At 37.2% G+C, this 26,685-nt stretch overlaps 3 protein-coding genes across 5 annotated transcripts; 2 read left to right on the top strand and 1 right to left on the bottom strand.

Moving 5' to 3' along the window:
• Positions 1-1,514: 1,514 nt before the first annotated feature.
• On the top strand, positions 1,515-5,412 carry LOC113762872 (NADPH-dependent pterin aldehyde reductase). Of its 3 annotated transcripts, none has more exons than XR_003467277.1 (6): positions 1,515-1,862; positions 2,723-2,792; positions 3,522-3,715; positions 3,897-4,069; positions 4,614-4,736; positions 5,227-5,412. XR_003467277.1 is itself a non-coding variant. In XM_027306495.1 (5 exons), the coding sequence occupies exons 1-5, from the start codon at positions 1,581-1,583 to the stop codon at positions 4,681-4,683; spliced, it is 789 nt and encodes a 262-aa protein (XP_027162296.1). In that variant the 5' UTR covers positions 1,515-1,580; the 3' UTR covers positions 4,684-5,061. The 3 variants fall into 3 exon arrangements, 1 of the variants encoding a protein (XP_027162296.1); XR_003467276.1 differs by lacking the exon at positions 5,227-5,412 and adding an exon at positions 4,824-5,061; XM_027306495.1 differs by lacking the exon at positions 5,227-5,412 and having other exon boundaries at positions 4,614-5,061.
• Positions 5,233-13,856, bottom strand: LOC113759305 (DNA (cytosine-5)-methyltransferase 1B-like). The gene is made up of 15 exons (XM_027301871.1): positions 13,722-13,856; positions 13,470-13,574; positions 12,242-12,431; positions 12,010-12,078; positions 10,588-11,905; positions 8,754-10,185; positions 8,268-8,432; positions 7,868-8,060; positions 7,672-7,783; positions 7,298-7,445; positions 6,823-7,020; positions 6,441-6,719; positions 6,186-6,347; positions 5,664-5,882; positions 5,233-5,378 (listed from the first exon to the last, which is right to left on the bottom strand). Exons 1-15 carry the CDS (start codon positions 13,854-13,856, stop codon positions 5,235-5,237), a joined length of 4,869 nt encoding a protein of 1,622 aa, XP_027157672.1. The 3' UTR covers positions 5,233-5,234.
• Positions 13,857-18,463: 4,607 nt separating this feature from the next.
• Positions 18,464-26,439, top strand: LOC113761805. Its single transcript, XM_027304944.1, has 12 exons — positions 18,464-18,613; positions 19,375-19,521; positions 19,617-19,799; positions 21,158-21,240; positions 21,334-21,532; positions 22,634-22,755; positions 23,360-23,426; positions 23,619-23,669; positions 24,414-24,466; positions 24,599-24,809; positions 25,301-25,471; positions 25,890-26,439. Exons 1-12 carry the CDS (start codon positions 18,557-18,559, stop codon positions 25,950-25,952), a joined length of 1,407 nt encoding a protein of 468 aa, XP_027160745.1. The 5' UTR covers positions 18,464-18,556; the 3' UTR covers positions 25,953-26,439.
• Positions 26,440-26,685: the final 246 nt, after the last annotated feature.

The following is a 26,685-nucleotide window of genomic DNA, read 5'->3' as shown; positions in this document are numbered from 1 at the left end:
GGGCAGAAGCAAGCTAACAGGCAAGGCAAAAAAGCTGAGCATATGTAGAAGAGAGAACAAGGAATGTCACCTTAACGTTAGATAGATACAACAAGCCTTGTTCAGCCAACAGTAGAGCAGCAGAAAAGAGGGCAGAACCTGTCCCTGCACCAAACAAAACAACGAGGGGCGGGAAAAGATTAAGAAGATACAAGGACAAAGGGTAAATGTGCTATAATACGCAGCAGAGCTCAAAAGGGAAAAAGGTATAAGGGAATCAATGAGAAATGGATAGAAAGCATAAAACAGAAGGTGGGGAACGGTAACCTGAACGAGTTAAGCACGGCAGAACAGGAGCTACAAAAAAAAAAGGGGCGTAAGCACCATTGACAGGAGGGAAACGAAACGCGCAGGTAAAAAAACGTCGGCAGGAAATCAAAATTAAGCAAAACATCAGGAGCAGCAAAATGAGGCGTAAAGCAAAGCAAGCATAAAATGCAACAGTAACAGCAAACCAGGGCATAAAATTGAGGGGAGAAAATCAAATAAACACGCCAATGCAGACAACAAGCTCACCAGGAGGAAAAATCTAACAATAACAGGGGAAGTAAGCTTGACACAAGAAGCCAGTAAGACAGCAGCTCCGACAAAGAAAATAAGGAAACGGAAAGAAACGAGCTAATAACGCAGCACATACAAGCGAACAGAGGAAGGGCAAGAAAAGAACAATTAGCATGAGGCACACTTACCGCGGATCATGATGATGCCTCGGGGAAAAGGCGGCACCAGTAGTATAGAAACCTCTGCATACATCGGAGGAACAAAGAGGTTTCAGTCCTTTCAATCAAAGGAAAGAGCCTTGGGTTTGTCCTCGGGAAGAGAAGGCAGAGAGCGCTCTTCTCTCGGGCAAACGGAGAGAGAAAGAGGTTTCAGTACTCTCAATCAAAGAGAAGAGCAAAAAGGCCTTTTTTGCCATCTCTCTTGAGCAGAGACGAAACTCCATCTCAACAAAGGACAAAGGGAAGTAAGAAGCTCAGAAACAGAAAACGCTGCATTTGATTTTTTTTAAAGAAGGGCAAAATCGTAAAAACATGCAAACCCACGTTGAGCCCATCACCCAACACTTGTCATCATTAATCAAACCATCACCAACCGCTATAAGCTCAGTCAGCTGGTCAGCTGATGCTCATTTTCTTCTCTCGGACAGAAGCACCAATTCTACTTCTCCTCCCAGCGGACAAAAGCAAGAATTATACTCCTCCTCCCAGCGAAGAACGAACGTAAGCACGCGAGGCGCACGTGATTGACGACCAAACTCCAACCAATAAAATACATCCACATCAGCACAGCAACCACTGAACCCATTCGCGCTTTTACTATATAGGTTGATAAATTTAAAGGGTCTTCTGATTTATACGCATTTGTACTTTTTTTTTTTGGTGAAAAGGGCATAAAACACTTTTTTTTTTTTTTACCAATATTGCCACCGAAGTAAAATTAAAAAAAAAAAAAAAAACTGTATTAATTAATCCCCAAATAAGTCGGGAGAGGGGACGGAGTCGAGCAGGTGGTAGAGACTACTCAATACCGTGAACAGAAGAATGACAGCTTCCCCAACGACGCCGTTGGGAGCTCCGACCACTACAAGCATGGCCAGAGTAACGGGAACTCATCGAACGGTGCTCATAACCGGAGTGAGCAGAGGTTTAGGTAAAGCCTTAGCTTTAGAATTAGCGAAGCGCGGGCACACCGTAATAGGTTGCTCTCGCTCACAGGATAAACTGAATTCTCTCCAAGCCGACCTAGCTGCAGTCTCCTCCTCCAATCCTTCTTCTCCAGCTTCTGCGGTTCAAAACAAACACCTTGTCATGAATGTCGACGTGGTTCGCATTCTTCACCTATCACTCCTCTTCAGCTGTACTTTTTTATTCATCCTATGAATTTGGTTACAATTTTATGCTCAATTACTTCGTAAAATGTGCAATTCCTTTTCTTTTCCATTGAATTTATCTTTTATCCTGTTTTTTGTGATCAAGTTTAGGTGTACAGGGTGATTTATTTTTCTATTCCTTGCACTTTTTTGAAATTTTCTGGTTTTAATATTTTAGAACTCCTAAAAGTTGGATATTGAAAAATGAAATGGGGATGTTTGGTTAAAGTAGTACTATGTACTGCGTAGGAAGTTGTTTTACTTCGAATTTTCCCAATTCCAATTATTATATTGTGTAATGTTCTGGATATTTTTGAATCCGAAGCTAGTAAAATCTGGACATGGGACTGGGAGAATCATATGATGAAACTGAAACATGAAGTGAAACTATCCCACATAGTTTGCAGGAGGCAGTTGTTTTAGTTTGTTTTTTCAATTTTAATTTTATGTAAACTATTCTGGTAATTCTGCAGCATGACACTATAAAAGTTGGATAACAACATTATATGAAATAAAAAAGTGATTTTAAATTTTCATATATAGGTCAGTGGAGGGGGTTGTTTTAGTCCTTGTTCTGGAAGTATGTGTTTTAGCTGATTGGCCTGTTGACCGGCAAGTCAGGCCTTCTGGTGATTACACGTATTTTGCTGAAAACAGATAATGAGAACTTTGTCGAGCTCTTGATCTCTAAAAATGAAGGTGGTGCTGTTATTCTTCTGTTCACCTGTTCCTTCTCATAAATTCCTACACACTGAATTGTGATATATGTGCGGTTGGCATATTGATCGTAAGACTTTCACGTTTATTGTGTAGAGGTCTGATAGCAGTGTTCAAGATTTGGCACGAAGTGTGGTGGAAAAGAAGAGCATTCCTGATATAATAGGTAATTTTTGTGTGCTCTTACTTTTTTTATTGTCCTTGTCTGGACGGGTTCTACATAATTATAGCACTTTTTGTGATTCAAGTAGAAACGTGTATTAGGTGCTCTATTTCACTTTGAAAGTCGCATGGTAGAGTGGAACAGAGTAACAAAGCAGTGTAACTTTTTACTAGATTTTGCATTATAGTCTTTGGAAGTCTTTTTTGGCTTCAACTTCATTTTGATGGATAGCAATGGAGTGTGATCATTCCTGAGCTGAATTTTATAACTGGACTTGTTTCTTTACTTCAGAAAGTTTTAGTTTATTCCAGTAAATATTTTGTGTCCTCTGATGTTTTCTAGGAAACTTTTGGAATAGTCATAGCCAAAAAGATAGTACTGTCAGTAGTGTCTTTTTACTATAAGACACAGGCATGCCTTGTTTGGGATGGTCTGTACACTTCTGACTGATCCAATTTGCATCCGCAGCACCACCATGTTGCATAAATGTGTCTTAATTCCTCTTCAAATTCCTTATTTTCACATGGAAAAATGGGCTAAAAATGAAAAGTTTCACCTGTATGATACACATGGTAAATCATGAAAATGTAAGATGCATTTTATCTGATTTGAAGGTTCAAGAGAATCCTTGTAGGATGAATGCATTTTAAAATCCATACTTGCCTATCTTTTTGTAGGATAAATGCATTTACTTTTTGTTGAGATTGGTTATTAACTTTATCTTCTTGGCAGTAAACAATGCAGGCACTATTAATAGGAACAACAAAATTTGGGATGTTCCTGTGGAAGAGTTTGATACGGTCATTGACACGAATATCAAAGGGATTGCAAACATGTTGCGCCATTTTGTTCCCCTTATGATTGAGCGTAAGCAAGGAGTAATTGTTAATATGTCATCTGGATGGGGAAGATCTGCTGCTGCACAGGTGGAATTAAGTGCTTGATGTTCTAATATGTCAGATTTTTTGGTTGTATATTCTTCCATGACTTTTGGGAGAAGACTGTGACCCACTTAGTATACTTATTTCTCTTTCTGTTTTCATCATCATCATTTTTATTGACTTGTTTTTTTTATAACACCATTGAACTCAGATTAGATGTTAACAGGTAGCACCTTATTGTGCTTCAAAATGGGCAGTTGAGGGTCTGACAAGGTCAGTAGCCAAGGAGTTGCCTGTTGGAGTGGCTATTGTTTCACTTAGTCCTGGTGTGATTAACACTGATATGCTTCAATCCTGCTTTGGCAGTTCAGCTTCTTTCTATCAGACGCCTGAAGCTTGGTATAGATCTGTTTTCTTTTTGCCTTGTTACTCTTGTTGAGCATATATTGGAACTTCTAGAAAAGAAGCTGTCATAAGAATTTGATTAGGACTCCATTTTCTCTTCTTTCCATATAAAGTAAGAAAATAATTCTGGAATGTCTAATGACTCATAGGGAATACTTCTAGGCTCTGTTCTGCCTAGAAAAGAAATGCTGCAAGCCTTGTAGACGTGTTTTCTGGAGACTTTGACTCTAGCGGACAAAATTCTAGACATTAAGTCTAAGTTTGTAACAATTTGTTGAGCGTGCAAAACACTTTTTTTTTTTAAAAAAAAAAAACGTATATTGAAACAATGGATTTCATGATCCAATTTGCAAACTTCTACGACTAGGTGCACTCGCTATAAGCTTTAGGATTCTAGTCCTCAATGAGTTGATTGCACATGAAGAGGGAAAACCTAGGGGCTTCAACAAATGGAAGTTTGCCAGCATAGCTCGAGCTTCTTAAAGCTCAAGATTTTATCGCATTGTTGATCTGATTTTTTTTTTTGCACTTCCAACAGGGCTCCAAGGGCAGCTACAATGATACTTAATCTGTCGATGGCTGACAATGGTGCATCCCTTACTGTTTGACTTGCATTTTCTGAGAAGCATTGGTTGTGCAAAGCTCCGTTGAGAGGGAAGGAGTAGGTCCTCTCCTCCTCTTGTCATCATGTATTTCCGCAGAGCTAGAAACATTAACCGTCTTATTGATGATATTCTTTGGTCAATAGGTCTCAAAATTCTGGAGGACTTGTAATCTAAATCGAGTCTAGTTTATCTGCTATAGTGAAAACTATGTATAGAGGGTGGGCCGATTGCCATCAAACATCCTCGTTGACAACGGTGAAACATATACCACCAGTTTGGTTGTGAGATTCAATTCATAGGTGGCATGTAATTTCCTCGTCAACTTGGACTTTGAATGCTTTATGATACCTATAAAGCTAAATCACAACTTCATAAATTTAATGGTTCATAAGTGCATGAGAAAAAGACTAGAAGAATAGGAATATGGTGCTAAACAAGGCATCCTTTTTTTCTCTTCCCGTTTATGTTGATCCAAGTAAACCCATCCCCCCCCCCCCCCCCCCAACTTTATTGGAACGAACACAAAGCTAAAGTGTTCTTTTTCAGGATTTCATTCATGTTAATTCTGAGGATGTGTCTTCAATGGATTCGTTCAATTTCCTCCCTAATGCAAAAGCCAAAGGAAGGGGGACCGCATTCCCAACCTGCCTGTGTTTCTGTTGAATATTACCAGCAAACTGATAGCTGTCTGGAAAGCCCTGCACCCACAAGAAGATAATTTGAGCTCTATTAATTATTTTTCAATTGTGACAAACAATTTGGCATCTAGAAAAAATGTCTAATGTTCCATTTACTTGTGAACAGTCTTTAAGGTTTTCTTGTTTTGCTTTCATTTTATAGGGGCAACCATGTCGAAGCTTTGAATACAAAACAAATAAACAACATTTCAATAGAAAATAAATTTGAAGTGCCTTAAACAAAAAAAATTAATTTGTCAAGTGTTTAGAGATAAAATGGATGAAACATAACAAGAAAATGCTGACCTGAGCTCGAGCATATTCACGCACAGTAAGTATCCTATCTTGAGCAGGATGAAACCATCTTCCAACCTTACCCATAGGTTGAGGATCAGTTATACATGTAGGAAACTTTCCTGCCCAATCCAACCTTCCATATAATCCCTTCCACTGGTTATTTCTTCCTGCTGTCTTGAGCAACCATGAGGGCAGCAAATTAACCACCTTTCCATTTGACAACTCAACCTGCACCAAGTGTGTAAATGGAGACTACACTCATTACAGTATTCCTGTAACATCATGCTACATAAGTTGAAAATCCAAGAAATGGAGATACATGTGTTAGGCAAGTACGATGCAACGTAAAGTCCACTTGATCAGCATCAAAACTTCCATCAAGGATGAAACGTAGTGTACATAGGACAGAACAAATGAAAAGTTTCATCGAGAACCAGTAAACTAGAGCAGTTTTGTTAGACTGGAAGAAACAAAAACTAGAGAAAACCAAGAAGATATTTCCGCTGTTGGACGAAGAGAACAGGAGGGTACCTGTTTATCTGGAAGGTCATGCCAGTCAGAACCAGGACGTTTTGGAATTTTTCGACACCTTAGGAGGTTTAACTCGTTCATTTCCTTGGAAATGTGGTCTTTTAGATCCTGGATATCTCCTCGAATTTGGTTTTGAAACCAAGAAATAGGTCCATTTTTGTACTGAAGAGTAGGAGAAGAACAGAATGTGAGGGATCCATCAGAAACGCAAAGGTAGAAACAGCAAAACTTTGTGAATGGAACAAGAGACTCTACCTCCATTATTGGTTTTAATGCCCCGTTTCTCACTGCAGGGAGTTCCCCAATTGTATCTCTGATGGTGATTGCACGGAATGGAGCACCATTTGCCGTGCTACCAACTGCAGCATAGTGAATATTTCCCCCTAATGGGATCTTGAGTCTTGGGCCTTTGAAAACATACATCGGCTCAGGCCATTCGGGTAGATTCTCTTCAGGGGAAGCTGCCCATATAAATGCCCTTTTACGGTTTTGAGAAACTCCATATGCCCCAGCTTCCAAAATGCCAAACCTCACCTACAGAAGTGTAACAATTATGCACTCTAGTTTATAGTACCAGCTAGTGTGGTAGCTCAAGATTCAAATTTTGCTGCAAAACATATAATCCATGTTCATGTACCTGATATCCCATTTCCAGGAGCGATGCCAATGTGAAGCGAAATATTTGCCCTTTGTTAAAGAATATGAAGTTCCTGACGTTCTCAAGGAGAAAGAACTTGGGTCGAAAGTAATCCACAAAGGATAAAAATGCTAATATCATTTCGCATTGGACCTTGCTCCAAGACCTTTCCTTATATCTGTTCATCTTAGAGAACCCCTGCAGAGAAGGAAAATCAAGATTGAAGAATCTGCATTCGAAGTTTGTTAATGCGCATAGGTTACACATAAGAATTGTTTATGCAGTCACCAAGATAACATTCTGCGATTTTTATTGTCAAGTCGGTGATAATCAATTTTAAGGCACTAATCGCCTTGTTCTATGCGTACTGTGAAATGCCAATAACAAAGTAAGGACATACTTTGCCTAATCGTACTCTTACTGATACAAAATTTCTCTTTTTTTCATCTCCTAACATGGAACTGGTTCTAGATACCTGACATGGAGGGCCTCCAATGATGAACTCAACATCCCCAGGTCGCGGCAGACCATCAATTTCCTTTTGCTCAAGTTTATCAGCCAAATCAGCAGCCTCAGCGGTTGATATACAATCATCTGCATCCCCACAGACTGTCATGATGGCCCTGCAATTCAATATTTTGATGAACAATACAAAAAAGGATACAAAATAAAAATACAGATATGCAGATGTGCTAATATGAGACACTAGGTGTAAAATCTAATCATCCAAGCACGAAATGTTATAAACAAACAAAACCAACATAATCATCTCTGAACCACCTATCTGCCACCAAAAATGTTGCAGTACTAGCTGAAGCAAATAGGAATTAGAGAAACAGCAGGAAAGACCTTAGGATGACATTGCAATTTCTAGTGAACACTGTCGCGTCCGGATGATTTAGTTGAAATGCTTCCGAAGCAGATTTTTCATATTCAATTGCCCATTTTGTCTTTGAAACACCTGTAAGTAGTTTATAAAACTAAGCCTCGAATGTAATGGTCCACATACTTCTTAAGTCCAAGGCACTGTAAAACTTGAGATCACCTGATTGTTCCAAGCCTGAAGATAGGCCACCACAACCAGCAAAGATATCTAGAGTGGCAAGAAACTTGTTACAATCTGCAAACTCTCCACGAAATCCTCTTTCTCCTTTTTTACGCTTCTGTGATGTCCTTCTGTTTAATGCAGTTTTACCTGATTTCCTTTGCGAAAGACTCCGCTTGACTTGAAGTGGTAACTGTGTGGAGCAAGTTTGAAATACATGAAATGCAGAAGAGAAAACTTTCCAATTAATTTATAAACAGAAAAAAAATTTAAAAAAAAAGAGCCAAGGGATGAAGCATTAGTTTCAAACGGAAATAAATCAGCAGAAAGAAAAGAAAAAGGTAAATGACTTTATATTTGAAATGCAACCTATAGGATGAAGGCGGAAAAGAAAAATAACCTTCTGCAAAGCTCCAGATATAGGGTCATATAGTTGTTCACAGAAGAAAATATGCTGAGATACATAAGTAGTTGGGATGGGATTCAGATCTTCCTTCTCCCTTACTTCACACTTCCCTTTTACAGCCACAACAGGCACCTTAATCACTTGCTCACTGTAATATATCTGAAATTTTCTAAATTTAGGACAAAATTAGAGCTGCAGTGGTGCATCTATCTCTATCAAAGGGAGGGCGGACATCACTGAGAAATCAATGTATATAAGTAGTCAGGAAGTTCCAAAAAATATTATCTTAAAAGACTTGACATCAGTTTTAATCAATATTGCTACTAAAAATATTCACAACCAAGAAGCATTGTCTGCTTTTAGAAAATGCCCAGGCATGCATAACTTATGCACCTACCAACTTGAAAAATCATTGTCTTCATCCAGTAAAGTTACCACTTACTAATTTGTACCAAAAAAAAGACGAAATAAGACAATTACCTCTCGGATGTCAGAATGGTATGCTTTATCTGCTGAAATATCCTCAGGTCTAAAAAATCTCCGAAGTTTAACTATCGTGGATTCAGGGTCAGCATTTTTAAATGGCTTATGCTGGTCAATCCCCAGAAATTGGCAGACAGTGAATGGTTTAAGAACCACACTTCTTGCGTTCTTAGGAGTTTTATCTGTCTCATCAGATATAGAATGGGGGGTTACATAAACGAAGTCATGAATATGACACTTGGTTCCCTTGAAGGTGAAATTGTACCTACTCAGCTTGAATACCGATGTGTTGCGCAGTTCCTTTATCTTGCAAGAGTCACAATACCCAGTACCAAGGCCCATTGAACTAGTTTTTAGGCATAAGAAAGCACCTCTTTCAGGGCAATACAAACTTCTACAGAAGAATTTCGTTGGCTTCCCTTTGATTTTCTTGTCTACCCTTGCCCTATCAATCTTATGATTATCAGCATTTGTCTTCCGATGTTGATAGCCCCAAGGAACTGATTGAATTTCTGTAGGCATGGTCCCTATGATATCAGAAAGCCCAAATTCCTGACAATGATTAGTCAAAAACAATTCCCGCTTGTCAGAAACATACCCAAGAACTGTCTGATATCCTCTAAGCATGAGTCTTCCATGAGCTAATTTTCTGGCATCAGAGTCTTCAAACATGTACTCTATAAAAAACACAGGAGGGCTTTCCTCTGAATCAGCTGTTTTCACTTGTACTGAATCACCCACAGAAACCACAAGTCCATCAAAGTTAGCCCGTTTGTAGAAAACCTCGCCTGAAGATGTTTTCCCAACTTCTTCTCTGTCCCATCTGACTTTTGTGCTAGCACACTGCGATTTTCTCTTTGGAACACAGTAAAACTTCTTGAAATTCTCATCAAAAATGCTTTTCGTTTCTTGCAACGCTTCAGTATCTTCATAGTTGAAATCTTCAGGCAAGTACTTTGAGCAATACTTGTGCCAAATTCTGCTGATTAGTTTGGTAGTAGTAGCTGGCATTGCTTTTGTCTCTGAGGTTTTGTGTGGTACTGCAGCTTCCAAATTCACATGTTCTTTTTGGCTTGGGAATATCTTTTTCTTTACCAACTTAGAGCGATGTAGTTCTTTCAAATTATCCCTAAGGCCTCTGACAAAAGCACATTTTCTGATAGACGGATCAGGATAGTTTGCAAATAGCTTCAATATAGTTTGCCCATGAACAAATATATACCTCTCAACATCCGCTGAAATGGAGGATATGTAAGCAGGATGTCCCTCGTTGAAATCTGAGATTCTCTTAACGATTTCTGGAAATGAAAGCCTCGATGCTCTTCTCTGTTCCTTCAACAATTCAGCAATGCTAACAGCTAAAGTTACTGTTTTCAGAACAGGTTCATACCATGGACCATACTGTGTCAATGGATTTGCCAACCTATACCTGAAACATAAATTTAGAGGATCATTTTACCAGTGAAAAGCTTTTATTCCAACAAACTGCTAGATGTTGTTCAACTTTGAGCTTTCTAGAATTACCCATATTATCATAACTTTACAACTTAATCATGCAGAAGAATTTGTGCCGACAGATTCCAAGAATAATCTGTTATCTGTTAAGTAATCATTCAGACATGGGGAACGAGTAGAAATGATCACTCATCAGAAATCATAAAAGCTTACTGCATCGTTAGAAGTTTCAGGTGAGAATATATAAGGTCCATTAGAGACTAGGTAGCAAAGTAACAAAGAAGTAAAATACTTGGCCTTGTATGGCTTTAAAACTTTCTTACAATGAACATAAATTTAGAGCTTGATCAAGAAGGATGAGAATATGAAAGCTGACCAGGCTATATCTGTTCGGATTGAGATGGATACTGTTGATGATTTAAATTCAATCTTCCAGTCCTTTATCGTACTCAAGTACACGGGTATTCTGTCAGCGTTTATTACTGTTGGAGAACTTGGAGAATTAGAGCAAGTGTCAAGACAAAATCTGCTTCCATCACCAATTGTGGCAATCCCTGAGCAGTAAATCTGCTGTTCTATTACAGAAGAAGAATTCAATTGAAGGAATTCTAGAGAAATGAAACTCCCATCAAAGCCATACAGACACCAGTTGTGAAGCACATGGTGAGGAAGCTGATCAGCATCATCAGTCTCACCCTTGAATACAGCACGCTCATCTATCTCATTTATACCTCTTTGATAGTATGCTGGTGGTGGATAATTATCTGCTATGTCATACTCAATCTTAGTGGATGAGAAAACCTTATTCTTCCTTCTCTTTAATTTTGTCCTTGTAGATGCTAAACCAGCAGCTTTATCTGAGGCATCCCTAAGGGACACAAGTACAGGTAGATTCCTAAAAATTGTATCATTCTTGGGAGCTGTCTCATCCAAGCCAATAAGTTGATCATGTATGAATCTACCCCATGAAATGATTAGGTCCTTCACAGAGGCTCCACGAGGAACATTTGTTCTTTCTGTCACTGAATGATCAATAGCTGTGAGTAACTGATTAAGACTAAGATTAGGGTTGCCTCCGCAAGATTTTGATAGCTCTCTATATACCTCTACACATGTACATGCTTTCTGAAAGAAAAGACTGTATTGCTTCTGGTAGACAGTAGCAGGCTTAATACATTCATAATCAGCTGCTTCTGTGGAAACCCATATAATGGGTGAGTTATCATCATACCCCGACAATGACCATGATATTATGGGCCCAAACCCTTCACAACGAATCCTCGTCTCCTTTTCATCATCACAAGCATCCTCCAAAGGCAAGATTAGACCTGAAATATATAGATTACACTCTTCAACCATCTCAACAGGCTGTGGTTCACCGAATTCATCATGAAATACAAAGGCTGTCAACCTTCTATTTGGCAGAAAATCATCCCTGCATACTCTGGTCAATTGTATAGCAGCTGCTTCTTCATTTCGAAATTGAAAACTTTCAGTCTCAACTGTAGTAGATTTATCTGTCAAGAAAATGGCTTTGCAGTGCGAAATGGAGGAGGCAGCTTCCTTTTTTGGAATCTTCCTAGAACCACTACCATTGCTTTCTGACCTCTTCCGTTTTAGTGGTTTGGAGCTTGCCTTGGTTTTAGCTCTGGATCTTTTGAGATCTTTGCCCTGTATTTCTGTCTTCTCCATCTCTGAAACAAACACTAGCATCCAGTTAAGAGAGCAAATAATTTCTCCAAAACAAAAATAGGAAATTTGCAAGAAGAGCATTCCTTTATTAGATGGAAAAATGTACTTTGATAAGTGACTGCAGAAGCCTTAAGCCTTACAAGAACAATCATTTCTTGGCCTAGGAAATGACTGACTGCAGAAGCCTAAAGGCTTAAGCAGCTAATACTACTACTGCTTCAGTCGACAAAACAAGGTCTACATTTATTATTATTATTTTTTATCTCTCATAATCTGTATGGTAAAAAACCAAAGCCTACTATGGTAGGTATATTTGGTTTGAAGTTATAATACTTCACCACAGGTAAAGCTTTTCTGAAGTTTGCAAACTCTCAGTATAATTGTGAACCTTTTATTTGTTTTCAACTGAAGATAATTATAATGATTCAATCTATAATGGCTAATGTCAAATTCAATTGAAGCTTCAGATTCCCTATTATATGAATGAAAGACAAGAGATGAGTTATCAGAAAGAACATTAACCGTCACCTGGGGTGTGCAGTGGAGAATAAGGAAGATAGCATATGGATTTGTATATATGTAACAGGAGGGAGAAAAAAAATGAGGTAAACTCTCATAAAAAAAAATTCTAGAGAACTAATGCAAATAAAGGTGGAAGAAGATTGGCAGAGTGATGAAGGTCGGTTAAAAGTTTATAGAAGGAAAACAAACTGATGTTCTCAGAGGTCAACATGAAAATGGAAAATACTAAAAGAACTAATTCATAGAGTACATATAGGGACAGATTAAGCATGTTACAGATGTATTTGAGAACAAACACATGCTTGCATGCAGACATGAACCTGTAGGAGAGGGAAATGGAAAAAGGGGCGATCAGAAATGCTAAAAGAACAATGTATAAAGTATGTTACAGATGTGTTTGAGAGAAAACACATGCTTTCATGCAGACAATAACCTGCAGGAGGGGAAAATGGGCAATTAGAAATGCTAAAAGAACAATGTATTATGCATGTTACAAATGTATTTGAGAAAAAACATATGCTTGCATGCAGACATGAACGTGCAGCAGGAGAAATGGAAAAATGGCCAACCAAAAATGCTGCCATCCTTGAGAACTCTGGCCCTGTGTCTCCTAGTCATCCCTTCCATAATGCAATACTAAACCCTTATACATAATCCAGAAGTTTTGTCTTTGACTTCATAAGAGCCTCGGGTTTATTACATGAGAATAACATTTGACTCTCTTGCTCTTGCAGAATCTTATAGTCATTTCTTTCTTGTAACCAGAAAAGCAAATAATCATCACAAAAATATGGTATGCAAATTAATGCCGTTTTGTTTTTGCATGAATAATCAAACAATTCCAATAATTGGACAAATACAATCTTTCAATTCAATGCACATTGCACATGCAAAAACTTCACAGCTCAAAAAAATTATTTGACAGGAAAAAAGATGAGAATTATATCCCAAACTCATATTAACCAAGAAATTATTTATTTCATTAAACAAACACAAAAAGAAAAAGGAAAACAATTAAAAAAATGGAAAGAAAAACAAACAAACCTTTGCTCTTTCTTTTCTGCCACCACCTCTAAAGATCCTCTTTCTCTTTTCCCTCTCAAAATCTTCAACCCTCTTCATCCTCTGGACTTTATACAACTTCCACCACTGTGTCATTAACACCCAAATGAGCGAATCAGGCAAAAGGGCATCTCAAATTAATGTGAAAATGAACATAAAAAGAAACTAAATTCATATACAAAATAATGGCAAAAACAAGCAAAGATAATCCCTGATTAATTGAGAAAATCTTACCTGGTTTATGTGGGCTGTGCACAGTTCCACAATAACCATATGTCCGAATATGGTTATGGAGATTCGATTTGATGAGGGCATTGGAGCAAAAGAAGCAGCTTCTGTGAAGAACGGAAGCTGTTTTGATGCTGCCATGGCTACTCTGGAAAGTGTATAATGAAAAGAAGCCGTTACAATTGAAAAAATAAGCAGGTAGTTTTATGCCTACAACTGGCGCCAAATTTGGGAAGCACGCGCGCCTGAATTATTTTATCCAAAACCCCTAATTATTTTAACACGTGCACAATTTCAAACCCTAATTCGCATTAAAGGGTTGGGCTATTAGCCTATTACAGGAAACCGTGCACGCGCAAAGAATTGCAATATTAGACCTTAAAGTTTTGGGACTGTCCCAATTTTTTCCCGGACATTATTTGTAGTCCCCCGGAGTTGTTGAAATGTTCAAATGCATTGCTTGTCAAGAATTGGCTTTTTTGATTGAACAAATAAAAGTACAACTCCTGTAAAAAAAAAAAAAAAAAAAAAAAGGCTTCTAGATGTCTATATGAGTTTCATGGAGGCGTGGTATCGACTCTTTATCTGACAATTTAGCCAAATAAATTATTTTCTTCACATTTATGGATTCCTTATTTTGATTTTTATGCTTCCGTGACATTCAAAATAACACAATAATCTGCCACTAATGACATGCTGATATATGTATTTTTTTTAAATTTTTTTTCCTCTTTTATCGTTTTGTATTCATGCCTTTTGAGAGCGAAACTTAAATAATCTACAATTTTTATCTTGTTCCTGTGTTTATGTATTTCTATTCCGCTTGCAGTTGACTTTTTACAACTTCTATGGCGGATTTCTTTCCTGAAGTTTCTTGGTTGTTTCAGCTGATTTAAGTCACAATTTCAAAGCATGGAAAGAAATTGAAGACATAATACTACTATGACTTATCAGGGCTCTAGTGTGATTGTGGTCTATCAAGTCCTTAGAGGAAAGAAATCATGAATTAAGGTCGTGATTATTGATTAACTTATCTGGACCAGCACAGGGCCATGCATAATATGGGGTTATCAAAATCAGCAAATCATTTATAAACATTGGAATCCACCTTTAATACATGTATGGTTAGAAAACCACTCATCCTATGAAATTCTGCAATATTCGTTCATATCCTTATTTATGCATCAGTTTAATCACATATTTCAGCTTTGGAAAGCAAACTGCCACCATGTATGATGGATATCCTGTTAACTGCCGACTTTGGAGAAATCCTGCCACCATTAAAAAATAAAAAATAAAAAAAAATTATATGATCTGTGAAAACTTAGACAGATTTGGGTGCTCCAAACTTTTGTCAAGAACTCTGCAATTATTTTCTGCAATAAAAATCATAGTTTGAACCTCACATGGCTATACTATAAATATCAGGATTTCGAAAATCTTTCAATGTGTTTAACCGTTCTTCATATCAGGCCTAGATTGACTGTTGAATTTGGTGATTGGAGTGGAAACATAACTGTTGATTCATATGGAGATGATGCTGAGCAACTCTTTCCATGCACAATTCCTGAAATCCAGGAACAAGAAGAAAAGGTAAAATTAACTATTTAACACCACAATATTACTTTCATTTGATTAAATGGTACATCTTTCCACTTGCAATAAGTGGATATGATGTTCAACACAAAGCAATAGAGGAATCTATCAAAAACATCACCATTCTTTGCCTCATTAAGAACGACTCATATAGCTATGCATCATCTGCTACTGAAAAGTACACAGCTATTGTGGGTCATCAACTCCTACTCAGCATCAAAGACACCACACCAACAGGAGAAGCAGGAAGCAGCACTCAGGCAAGGCAACCTACGGTTGGTACCACACTGAAGAAGAAACTGACATAGAGTTAATGCAGATTGACACTCACTCTAGCAAAAACTTTTGTGAAATCTACCAACATTGATGAAAGCCTATTGACCACACTGAAAATCACTGACAGTCCTACAAAGAAGCAACATACCACAAGATCAAATAATGAGGAGTGATTCTAATGATCTTCCACAGGCTAAGACAACTATCTACCTAATTTTGGCATGAATCAAATGCCTATCTGAATTTAGATTAAAAATATTTTGATAACAGGAAATGCACTTGCTCTAAAACTTTGATAGCAGATAATGCACCAAGTAATGGAAAGAAGAGAAAAAGACGATAGGGACTAATGTGATATTCAGTCAACTAAAGGGAAAGAAGCTGGGAGTGTGTGGGGCAAGATGGGGGGATACGTGTGTTTTGGACAGCAACTTAACGATGAATAAGTGTGTTTCGGACAGCAACTTAATGATGCATCAATTGAACTCAGTGGCAATCTTCCCCATGCAGTCAACCTAAGGGTCCGGACTGTTGGTCATTACAAGGAGGTGCAATACCGATGGATTGTAGGGTCTGCTGACTTTGGGCTCGTAAAGCCTACTACTGCCTTTGAGATTGCAGGGTCTGATGAGAGATGTTGAGATAGATATATAGATAGATACTCACAAAGGCATCAGACTTGTTTGTATTTTATCTGGTGCAACTGTTTTTTAGTAGTTCAGATTTGTGCTGGTTTTATCCAAAGAATGTATATTCGTCGTCCCTTCCTAACCAAAGTCCGAGATTGACATATATGATTGCTTACAGATTGTAGTTGTTATGTTTATGATAAGCTTGCACCTATCAAGGTTTTAGCTGCTGAAATCTTCGATTGTGGCTGCAGGTATTAAGTTTTACTTTAGACATCTGTTATTTTTAATTGCTACATTTATGCTGAATCTTCCCCATGAAATGATTGGGTCCTTTGTAATGGCTCCACGAAGAACATTTTTTCTTTCTGTCACTGAATGAACGACAGCTGTGAGTAACTGATTAAGACTAGGTTTCTGGTTGCCTCCACAAGATTTTGATAGCACCCTATATACCTCTACACAAGTACATGCTTTCTGGAAGAAAGACTGTATTGCTTCTGCTGGACAGTAGCAAGACATTCATAATCAGCTGTTTCTGTAGAAACCCAAATAATGGGTGAGTTATCATCATATCCCAACAATGACCACGATATTATCGGTCCAAATCCTTCACAACAAATCCTTGTCTCCTTTTCATCATCACAAGGATCCTCCAATGGCAAGATTAGAGCTGAAATATATTATCTTAAAGACTTAACATCAGTTTTAATCAATATCTCTTCCAAAGTATTCACAACGAAGAAGCCTTGTCAGTTTCTTGAAAATGTCCAGGCATGCACAACTTTGTGCACGTACCAACTTGGGAAATCATGATCTTCATCGACTAAAGTTCAAATACAAATGGGATATCCTCAGGTCTAAAAAATCTCTGAAGTTTAACTATTGTGGATTCAGGGTCAGCATTTTTAAACGGCTTATGCCGGTCAATCCCCAGAAATTGGCAGACAGTGAATGGTTTAAGAACCACACTTCTTGCATTCTTAGGAGTTTTATCTGCCTCAGCTTGAATACCGATGTGTTGCGCAGTTCCTTTATCTTGCAAGAGTCACAATACCCAGTACCAAGGCCCATTGAACTAGTTTTCAGGCATAAGAAAGCACCTCTTTCAGGGCAATACAAACTTCTACAGAAGAATTTCGTCGGCTTCCCTTTGATTTTCTTGTCTTCTACCCTAGCTATATCAATCTTATCATTGTTAGCATTTGTCTTCCGATGTTGATAGCCCCAAGGAACTGATCGAATTTCCATGGACATGATCCCCATGATATCAGAAAGCCCAAATTCCTGACAATGATTAGTCAAAAGAATTTCTCGCTTATCAGGTGCATATCCAAGAACTGTCTGATATCCTCTAAGAAACTTGTGATGCAATGAGATGTACATCTTCAAATCAGCATAGAGCCAATCATTCGTGGGAAGAAAAGTTAACAATCATCAAAATTATGGTTTCCAAATTGATGCCATTTTGTTGATGCATGAATAATCAAGCAATTCTAGTTGGAACTTTATGCTCAAACTTCAAAGTTCAATGAGGATTATAATCCGAGCTATATTAACACAAGAAATGATGATATATCCCAAACTCATATAACACAAGAATTATATCATGTGGAATGGATAATCCGAACTCTATAAATCCTCTCTCTCTTTTCCTTCTCAAAATCTTCAACCCTCTCCATCCTTTGGCATTTATGCAACTTCCACCACTGTCTCATTAACACCCAAATACACGAATCAGGCAAAAGGGCATCTCGAGTTAACGCGAAGATGAACATAAAAAGGAACTAAATTCATACACATACAAGAATAGCAAAATGAAGAATCTTATTTTCACCCCCTTTTTTTTTTCATCCATTGGATAATTGGCTTGATATACATTAGATCAGGCCTCTTCATTAACACAAAAAATCCACATGACGTTTATAACTTAGAAGTCTAAGAAACAATAAAAAGTAAAAAAAAAAATTATAAAAGATGTAGATAATGAACAAAAGCTTAACTGTACAAGAAGAAGAAACACGTGCACCCCTATTTCTGACGTTTTGTAAACAAAAGCGTAATCTTTGAAAAAACCAGGGGGCAAGTCGCGAAATTCAGTCTTTATCTTTTCGGCCCCAAAGCACGCGATTTTTTATTTTTTATTTTTTAACAACATAAGGCATGCGAAAATCGAGTCTGAAAGTACACATTTGCGAGGCACTTGAGAGTTGCGGCAACTATAAAATCTTAGCCACATACATTTTTTTTGGGAAAACTTTTTTTGAAAAAAAAAAAAGGAAAAAAGTGAGCTTTGGCCATCATTCCTCCTGGTCTGAACTTTGCTGAGCCTTTTCGGCCATGGCGATGGCCATGGCTGCTTCTTCTACATTTCTTGGACACGTCCCACTTACCCTTGTAAGCTGCTGCATCCATCTTTGTTTCTTCCTTTCAATTTTTCCTTTTCTTTTTTTTTGTCTTTTTATAATAAATTAAGTTCCATGGTTAGCTGCTAATTTTAGAATTCTTGCTCAAAGGTACAGGAATTGCATGCTTTACCTGTAAAATGAACAGTGTGCAGACATGTAGATGCACATGTTTTATCTAAATTCGTTGTATTTTGCTGAATAGAGAAAATTATTTTTGGGCTGGATTGGAAAAGTTCATATATTTCAAACCCAGACTAGTGACTGAGTAGAGGACTGAATGAGCTACCCATGACTGTCCAATTAAAGTCGATGTATTAAAGGAAACATGATCTTGCACCCTTTTCGTATACGTGCATTTTGTTTACGTTTGTATCATAATTAGGAGGGTTATTATATTAGTTCTCGAATTTATAAAGAGCAGGACTGGAAATTTTTTATTTTTATGCTTCTTGATTGATTTTCACGAGTCAGTTCAAGGAATGATCGTGGTGTCAACTGGCTTATGCTAGGTTGCATGTACTGTTTCATTCTGTTCGCTAGTCCTGAGGAATTATGGATAGAAGGGTCCTGTCCAGTTTGGATGAAATGTTATGAAACTCATCAATTTCAGTACATTTGGTGCTGTAATACTTGTTGCTGTAATACTTGTTGCTTTACATAACTTTACTGATTACTATTTGATAATGTGGTTACAAATGCCACCAAGACTTTATATTACGGAAAATATGATTATTAGTTTTGCATTTGTAGCATAATCCATCATGTAGACAATGCGTCCAGAATCCGGTTTCAACATTCCGCGTAAATGCTCTATTTTGGGGACAAAAGAAGTCTGTGGAACCTGCTAACAGGGATGTTTCTTTGGGGAGTTTCACATTTAAAGAGCCTGGCTCAAAGGTATTTTTTGTCTCTCAGTCGTGTAAAAGTTTCAAGGAAACAGCTCCTAACATTGTACATGTTGTGTTACTATGTTTTCGTTATTTTTGTGTCAGGGAGATATGTCAGACTCAGAGAGAGTCAAAACCATTTCAGTTTCAGTGGTTCCCTCAATCATAGAGGTCTCATCCAGTGAATGGGATGCATGCTGTTTTGATGCCACAGGTCCTGAACAATTTAATCCATTTACTACCCATGGTTTTTTGTCAAGCTTGGAGGAATCAGGTTGTGCCGTTAAGGTGAGAGACAACAATTTAAGAAAATTATCTCCATGATGTATACTTTGATGGATTTAAACTGTTAGCAAGAAAATTATGCCAGTGGGATATTCTAAACTTCACATCAAGATGGAAATATTTGTCCTTTTTTTGTTTCTTTGTGAGTCACATATGGCAATCTACTTGTGTATTTTGACTAAGCACATTCTGAAGTTACTAGAGATGAACTTTTCTGTTTCAACAATGACAGCCTCTCAAAATGACTTTTACTCCTTATGTTCATCAACCATATTCTTGCCCTCTCAGAAAGTTGGCGCTTATGCGCTGCTTCTTACTGACCCATATATTATGTGGTATATGGAACACAAGCTTAAGGCACTACCTTTGTACATTTACTTGCATTTACAGGGCATCTTTGACCATTTGGTGGTCAGTTTAAGCAATTTCTCTGTGGAGCTTTGAAGAATTAAGTTGGGAAAATCAAGGATCTCATTCAGTAAAATTAGGTACCAGAAGTTTTAGATTTATGGTGGTGAAGTAAAATGAAGCAAGTTGTAAAACGTACTGTGCTAGTCTTGAAACTCAAGGGTTTAAAGAGATTAGATATTTATTGATGCCTTGTGGGTTAATATTTTGGAAAAAGTTTGGACTTGGAAGAGATGGCGAAGGGCATCCTTGAGGCGGAGGAGAAGAAATCAGGGTGTGAAAGGAGAAAAAGAAAAGGGAGAAGAGTTTATGACATTTTTAAAATTTTATTAGTTAGCAAAACTCCAAGTACACAGTGAATTTAAGCTTCACTAGATTGAACAAAACCTTCTAAACAATGTAATCAGCCTGATGATGTCACGAATGAATTTTATTTCTTTAACAAAAAATTCTGGCATCGTGCACTATATTAACATTATAAGGTAGCAAAATTAAATACTCCTGAAGTAAAACAAACGAAACCTGAAGCTTAGATTGCTAAACTCTAGGTAAAAAGTATATTAAAAATCTTCAACGAGTCACCTACAGGATCGCATGTAGACCTTCCATTGGCTTGCTTTCTAACAAAGTGAAAACTTTAGCATTAATTGATTGATTGATTGATCTATATGTGATTGACAGAGATGCATACCATTTTTTCCTTAGAGTATAATTGTAAAATGAGTAAATAACATCCATTTCTCTTTGTGATGTGATGAGTATAGATCCTTGGGCACCTATTAAAGGGATGTCATGCATGCGGAGTTAATTCTTTTGGATATTCTCTAGATTGTCCGATAAAGGCATTCTACAGTTAATTCTTCATATGGACATTAATTGACTTTTACTAACTTCATTCCTTTTCTTTTAGAAATCACCCTTAATGTAAGTTAGCTCATATGTTGCTATTTCAGGAGACAGGTTGGATAGCACAACATATAGTAGCTCGGGATGAGTGTAATACTGTTTTAGGTGTTGTTCCCCTCTACCTGAAAAGGTCATGCAATTCTATTGTTGAATTCATTTGTACATTGTCTGTAACTACTCACATAATTCTAATGGTCCATGTCTTTATGGCGATATCCTGCAGCCATTCTTATGGTGAATATGTATTTGATCATTCTTGGGCAAATGCTTACTATGGCTATGGTGCAAGGTACTATCCTAAATTGCAGTGCTGCGTGCCTTTCACTCCTGTTACTGGCCAGAGGATCTTGCTTCGTAACACATTATACAAGGATAAAATCTTTGACATTTTAGTATCTGCAATGAAGGATCTGACAACCAAGGTATTGTTGGGAATTGATTCCCTTCTACTTCTTTTTCTCTTGCTTTTCAGATAATTTATATCTCTATATATTTGAGCATGTTAGAATTGAAATTAGTTGATGACTTCATGTACATAATGGTTGATATGTATTCCTAAACAAAGAAAAGGAATTAGTAGAGAATGCAGGGTTTTTGTTTTGAGAATGTTAGAGTGCAGTACTGAGAGCAAGGAACAGTTGAATAACTATGTTGCAAAGATACTGAGTAGTCAAGTTGTTTTTAAGAGGTGTAGAAAGGTTTTCTTTCTGAAATCTGACAAATTAAAGAAGGTACAGCAATGAATAAGGTGTTGGAGAAATATTGAGGCTTGGACCTAGTTTTCCATGCTTGATACTAACTCAGACAAAGGGTATCTGGCTCAGGCTGGTCAGGCCTGAGCAATATGGCCTCAGTAATACCAATTTGGCAGGGTTTTGTTGAGCATGGGAAGTGCTTGGTCCTCTGCCTTGTTTATGTTTCTATGCCTTATTTATATTGCTATCGTTGTTTTGAATACACTATGACCCTCGGACTTCTTAAAAGGAGTAGGAAAGTGGACAATCTATGTGATGAAGCCTCTGTTAGTTTCTTTTCCTCTGGTGGGATCTTTCTACAACACATATTACTCAACATGAACTGATGATCTAATGAGATTGTTATGTCAATGCCAATCTTTTATCTGTTGAGTTTGGCTTGCATAGCATATTCTTACAACTTCTACTAGGTAATTTTATCCTAGACCTTAAGGTAGGACCTCTTGTGTGGGCTACATATTTATTTTGGGTGCTTAATGTCATGTTTCTCATCCTTATTACTTACATCCCCTCCCCAATGTAAGTACATGCCAAGGAGTTAGGAGTCTAAGTGAGCACTCCCCGAATCAGGTTTGATATTAAACATAACCATTTTCCTTCACTATACTGACCTCAAAAATAGGGAATGAATATTACTGATTTATGGATAAGCCTATTCAGTTAAGTTGAAACAGTGGATTATTTTCAAGTGATGGCACAAGCATAAGAGCATTGTGTCTCATTATGGAATTGATCCTTTTGCTAACATTTATGCTCATATGTAAACAGTTCCAGGTATCTTCACTGCACATTACTTTTCCTTCTGCTAGTGAGTGGGGCAAGTTGAAGGAAGAGGGTTTTCTTCAGAGGATCGGTATGCAGTACCATTGGAGAAATCGTAATTATAAAAGGTAATTATACATACTGTCATATGCTTGTTAATAAACCATATACTTATAGATTTAAAATTGGCATGACCTTGATGTCAATTTTAATTTCATGCCATTTTGCCCTTTTTGTGACCTGACGCTATGTCATTTGATAAAATTAGGGCTCAGGTATGAACCTCTGGCTTAATTAGAGGGGAAAAAACATTAATTCAACTGGGCCTTACCACAACTCTGACTGATGTAGTGAAGCTTACATGTTTATGTTCGTTTTGTTAATTATAGTGAAAGGAAGTTGTTAGTGGTTTAATGTCTAATTCTTGTTTTAATTCCAAACAATGAGTTTTCCTTTTTTCAGGTCACAACTGAAACATAACTAAGCATCCATGTAGCCTTCTTATATCTCTGAATGAGTATCGCTTTAGTAATTATTTACTTATTCTTGGTTAGTGTTATCTGGCCCTTGTTCATTTTAGTTGTACCCTTTTCACATGCATAACTCATGGTCAAAGTTTAACTGTGGGTCTTGAAGTTGCAAGGACTTCTATACTTATTTTCATTCCTTTGTAGCAAAGAGTCTCAGATCATGTCATGATCTTTGCTGTTTTGGTATTGAATGGTTTCACAGTTTTGATGAGTTCTTGATGGATATGAAGCAAGGCAAAAGGAAAAATATTCGGCAAGAGCGCAAGAAGGTGGGCTTTTTCTTTTGTTGTTTGATGGTTTTCATGTTCTTGCAAATTTAGTACAAAACTTATGCTACTATCTCTTGAAGGCCTTAAGTATGTGATGTACAACTTGCTGAAGACAATTTGAGATAGTATGTCATGTTGTAGAACTTTGAGATACATATCAACTTGTTTAACATATTAATTCTCTTCTTGCAGATTTCTGCTCAAAATTTGACCATGAAATGGCTAAGGGGAGATGACATCAAGGTCTGCAGGCTGTATTAATTTGTACAGTTATGTCCGGTTATTAAATGCGAGGAATGTTTAGGAGAATTTCAAATCCTAAAATGTTTTGTTCTTCTTCTTGTTTTGTAACGTTGTCATACTTCCTCTTCCAGTTTAATCTTTCTTGATTTTATGCCCCCCCCCCCCTCTTTTACGGGGAAACTTGTGCAAGAAGAGGAGGAAGCAAACCAATAGTATCTTATATGTTTATCTCATCTTTTCTCTTATATTTTGCAAATCCTTCTAGCTGGCTTGTACTCTGATATTCTAGCAAGAGACAAAAGCACATACTTGTTCCATCTCTTTGCTCTTTCTTCAATTTTCCAGTTGAAGGCAAAAGATTTTCTTTGAACGATCTTCAGTGGATTCTCAATCCTTTACTACTTGTTTCTTTTAGTTCTCTGCAATAAGATAATGAATTGCAATATGTTATTATATTAAGACCTTTACTAGCTGGTGCGTGATCTTTCCTGTTTCACTTTCACATTAACTGGTAATACTTGTGGCTTTCTTGAGCATACTTCCTGTTGTGGCATAATTTAAATTTTCCTCCTAAATTGCGTGCACTTCTTCTTTTGATTTACATGCATTATTTAACAATTATGACTTGTGAATCTTTAACAGTTTAATTTTTCTTTTCAATTAAGTACATTTACTTTTAAGTCATTTTTTGTGCCCTTGAAAATCTGTACTTACTTCCCTTTACCCGACATCTCATGTTGCCAGCCTGGGCATTGGGACACGTTCTACCAATTCTACCGAAACACCACTGATAACAAGTAAGGTTTATTTCTATGAATATGTCATAAGAAATTCTCGTTCTTTAATTGATTTTTACATAAATAATGTAGTACAGTAATTAACTTACAAGCACTTTCAATCTTTCTGATTATCTACTGATCATACCTTAGGTGGGGTAGTGCTTATCTAACTAGAGAATTCTTTCACAACATGGCTTCAAAGATGGGTGATCGTGTTTTACTTATTGTAGCTGAAGAAGGGGGTGAACTTGTAGCTGGAGCACTGAATCTTATTGGAGGGAACACATTGTATGGGCGCCTATGGGGCTGTCACCCAGAGGTTTACTATCCAAGCTTGCACTTTGAAGCTTGTTATTACCAGGTTTGAATTTATTTTCTGATTATATCAGTCAAGATGGAATATTGATCTATGGGTAGTATAACATGCAGGACACTAGACCTTTAGCTGGGTAATTGTACACTTCAATCTAAAATCAAAGAATACATGTTTTAGAGAAATGGTATCTAATGAAATTTATGCAAAGCCATTCCTAGGACGATCTTGCTCTTGCTTTTACAATATAATTTAAGTTTATTTCACTGGTCTTGTTATTTTAAATTTTGATTGACTAAGTTCTGAGGTCAAGGTTGCATACAAAGAAAAGCGCTTCTCATGTCAGTTCACTCTATTACAGGGCGAAATGTTTCTCTCTCAATCAACTTAAAAATCCTAGTAACTGTACGTAAGAAAGGTCTAATATGCTTAGATCTTCATCTGCATGTTAACAAGCTCCTATAGGGAAAAAAGAAGAACACCTTAGCTGTGAACAGATGGAAGCTTTTAATACATAATTTGGATTGATGATGTTTCAGGCAATAGAAGCAGCCATTGAATTTAAACTTGGTAAAGTAGAGGCTGGAGCTCAGGGTGAGCATAAAATTCAGAGAGGTTACCTGCCTGTGACTACTTACAGCAGTCACTATATACTGGATGAAGAGTTTAGAAAAGTGATAGCAGATTTTTTGGTACGGGAAGCATCTCAGGTAAATATATATTACCATCATTTGTCAGTAAGATGGACTATAATTCATTACTTATTTCTGTTGGCAATTTGATACATGTGATTAGTATGGTGGGTTAGAGTGGGGAGGATCTTAGACGTTGTTTAATGCGATTCTGCTTCACCAAATTGAATTGTGCACATGAAGTGGTATTGTTAAATTGTTTTGTTAGCTAGGCAGATCATTTAGCTTGCTTCAAACCTGATTTTCTACCCGCCTGGGGGAGGCGTATGTGTTGGTTTAAATAATAGAAACAGAAAATAGGGTAATCTCTTTTCGTTAGATTCCACCCTCTGTTTGGCTCAAAAATTCCAACCTTTTGTTTAATTTTTAGTTTCTTGGAAATCTAATAGTTTGTTAAATTGGTTTTAATTCAACATACTCTGAAATTCTTCCGCAGGTAAACCTTGTTCTGAAGTTGCTAAATGATTCCGGTCCTTTCAAGGAGGATAAATCTAGTTGAAGGACTCAACTTCCTTGTCTTGGTAATAGCTCTCCGACCTCAGCAATTCCCATTCAGGACTAGGGATCAAGTTGCATCTTTGCCATGTGGACAAAGATGGTCAATTTCAGTAGGGGCAAACATATAGATCAGACAGTTCCATCTTACGTTTATAAAGCGGATGGGATGATTTTGTACAGGTTTTGACATTTTACAGCATATAACCTATAATGGCAAAGATAGAAAGTCTAGCCGGATGGGTAGAAAAATAGGACAAAGTAAACTAGTGCTATAGCCCTTTTATAGTGCGAGCGACTGGTGGGATGAATTGCAGCTGTAGGCAATCTTCTGTATACGTATTCACAAGTGCAACTTATTCTTCATGTATCCATAGCGTTTGAAAAGTCACAGTTAATTCATTGACTTGTCACTTTCTGATACTCTAAAATTAGCTAATTCTGACTGCCTTGGATGTTTACATTGTTAGAACTTGGCATTTCATGATGAAGTTGAAAAGTTTGAAATCCTCGCATTCCAGCCTCTTGTTCATGATGGAGATGATGATCTTCTACATCGACTATTTCTTCTGTTTTCAAGCAGATTTATGTGTTTGCATATAATTGGACTCGCTCTTCTTAACATGCACTTGTTAATTCTGTTTTTTCTGAATAAAGGAATTTGCCCTTGTCCATTGATGCTTTTTGCCTATTTAGAGGAGATTATAACACTATACTATATAAGGTTCAAGTTTTTC

The sequence above is a fragment of the Coffea eugenioides genome, chromosome 2 (assembly GCF_003713205.1).
Source record: "Coffea eugenioides isolate CCC68of chromosome 2, Ceug_1.0, whole genome shotgun sequence".
In the NCBI taxonomy this organism is placed as follows: Eukaryota; Viridiplantae; Streptophyta; class Magnoliopsida; order Gentianales; family Rubiaceae; genus Coffea; species Coffea eugenioides.
This window is presented reverse-complemented; position numbering and strand designations above follow the sequence as displayed.

Coding starts and splice junctions, on each gene's coding strand:
- LOC113762872 (XM_027306495.1), top strand. CDS start 1,581: ATGACAGCTTCCCCAACGACGCCGTTGGGAGCTCCGACCACTACAAGC. Junction 1,863..2,722: donor TTGTCATGAATGTCGACGTG/GTTCGCATTCTT, acceptor TTTATTGTGTAG/AGGTCTGATAGCAGTGTTCA. Junction 2,793..3,521: donor GAGCATTCCTGATATAATAG/GTAATTTTTGTG, acceptor TCTTCTTGGCAG/TAAACAATGCAGGCACTATT.
- LOC113759305 (XM_027301871.1), bottom strand. CDS start 13,856: ATGGCAGCATCAAAACAGCTTCCGTTCTTCACAGAAGCTGCTTCTTTT. Junction 13,575..13,721: donor GCACAGCCCACATAAACCAG/GTAAGATTTTCT, acceptor TTAATGACACAG/TGGTGGAAGTTGTATAAAGT. Junction 7,784..7,867: donor TTCAGGCTTGGAACAATCAG/GTGATCTCAAGT, acceptor AACTACTTACAG/GTGTTTCAAAGACAAAATGG.
- LOC113761805 (XM_027304944.1), top strand. CDS start 18,557: ATGGCGATGGCCATGGCTGCTTCTTCTACATTTCTTGGACACGTCCCA. Junction 22,756..23,359: donor AGAAATCGTAATTATAAAAG/GTAATTATACAT, acceptor ATGGTTTCACAG/TTTTGATGAGTTCTTGATGG. Junction 23,427..23,618: donor TTCGGCAAGAGCGCAAGAAG/GTGGGCTTTTTC, acceptor CTCTTCTTGCAG/ATTTCTGCTCAAAATTTGAC.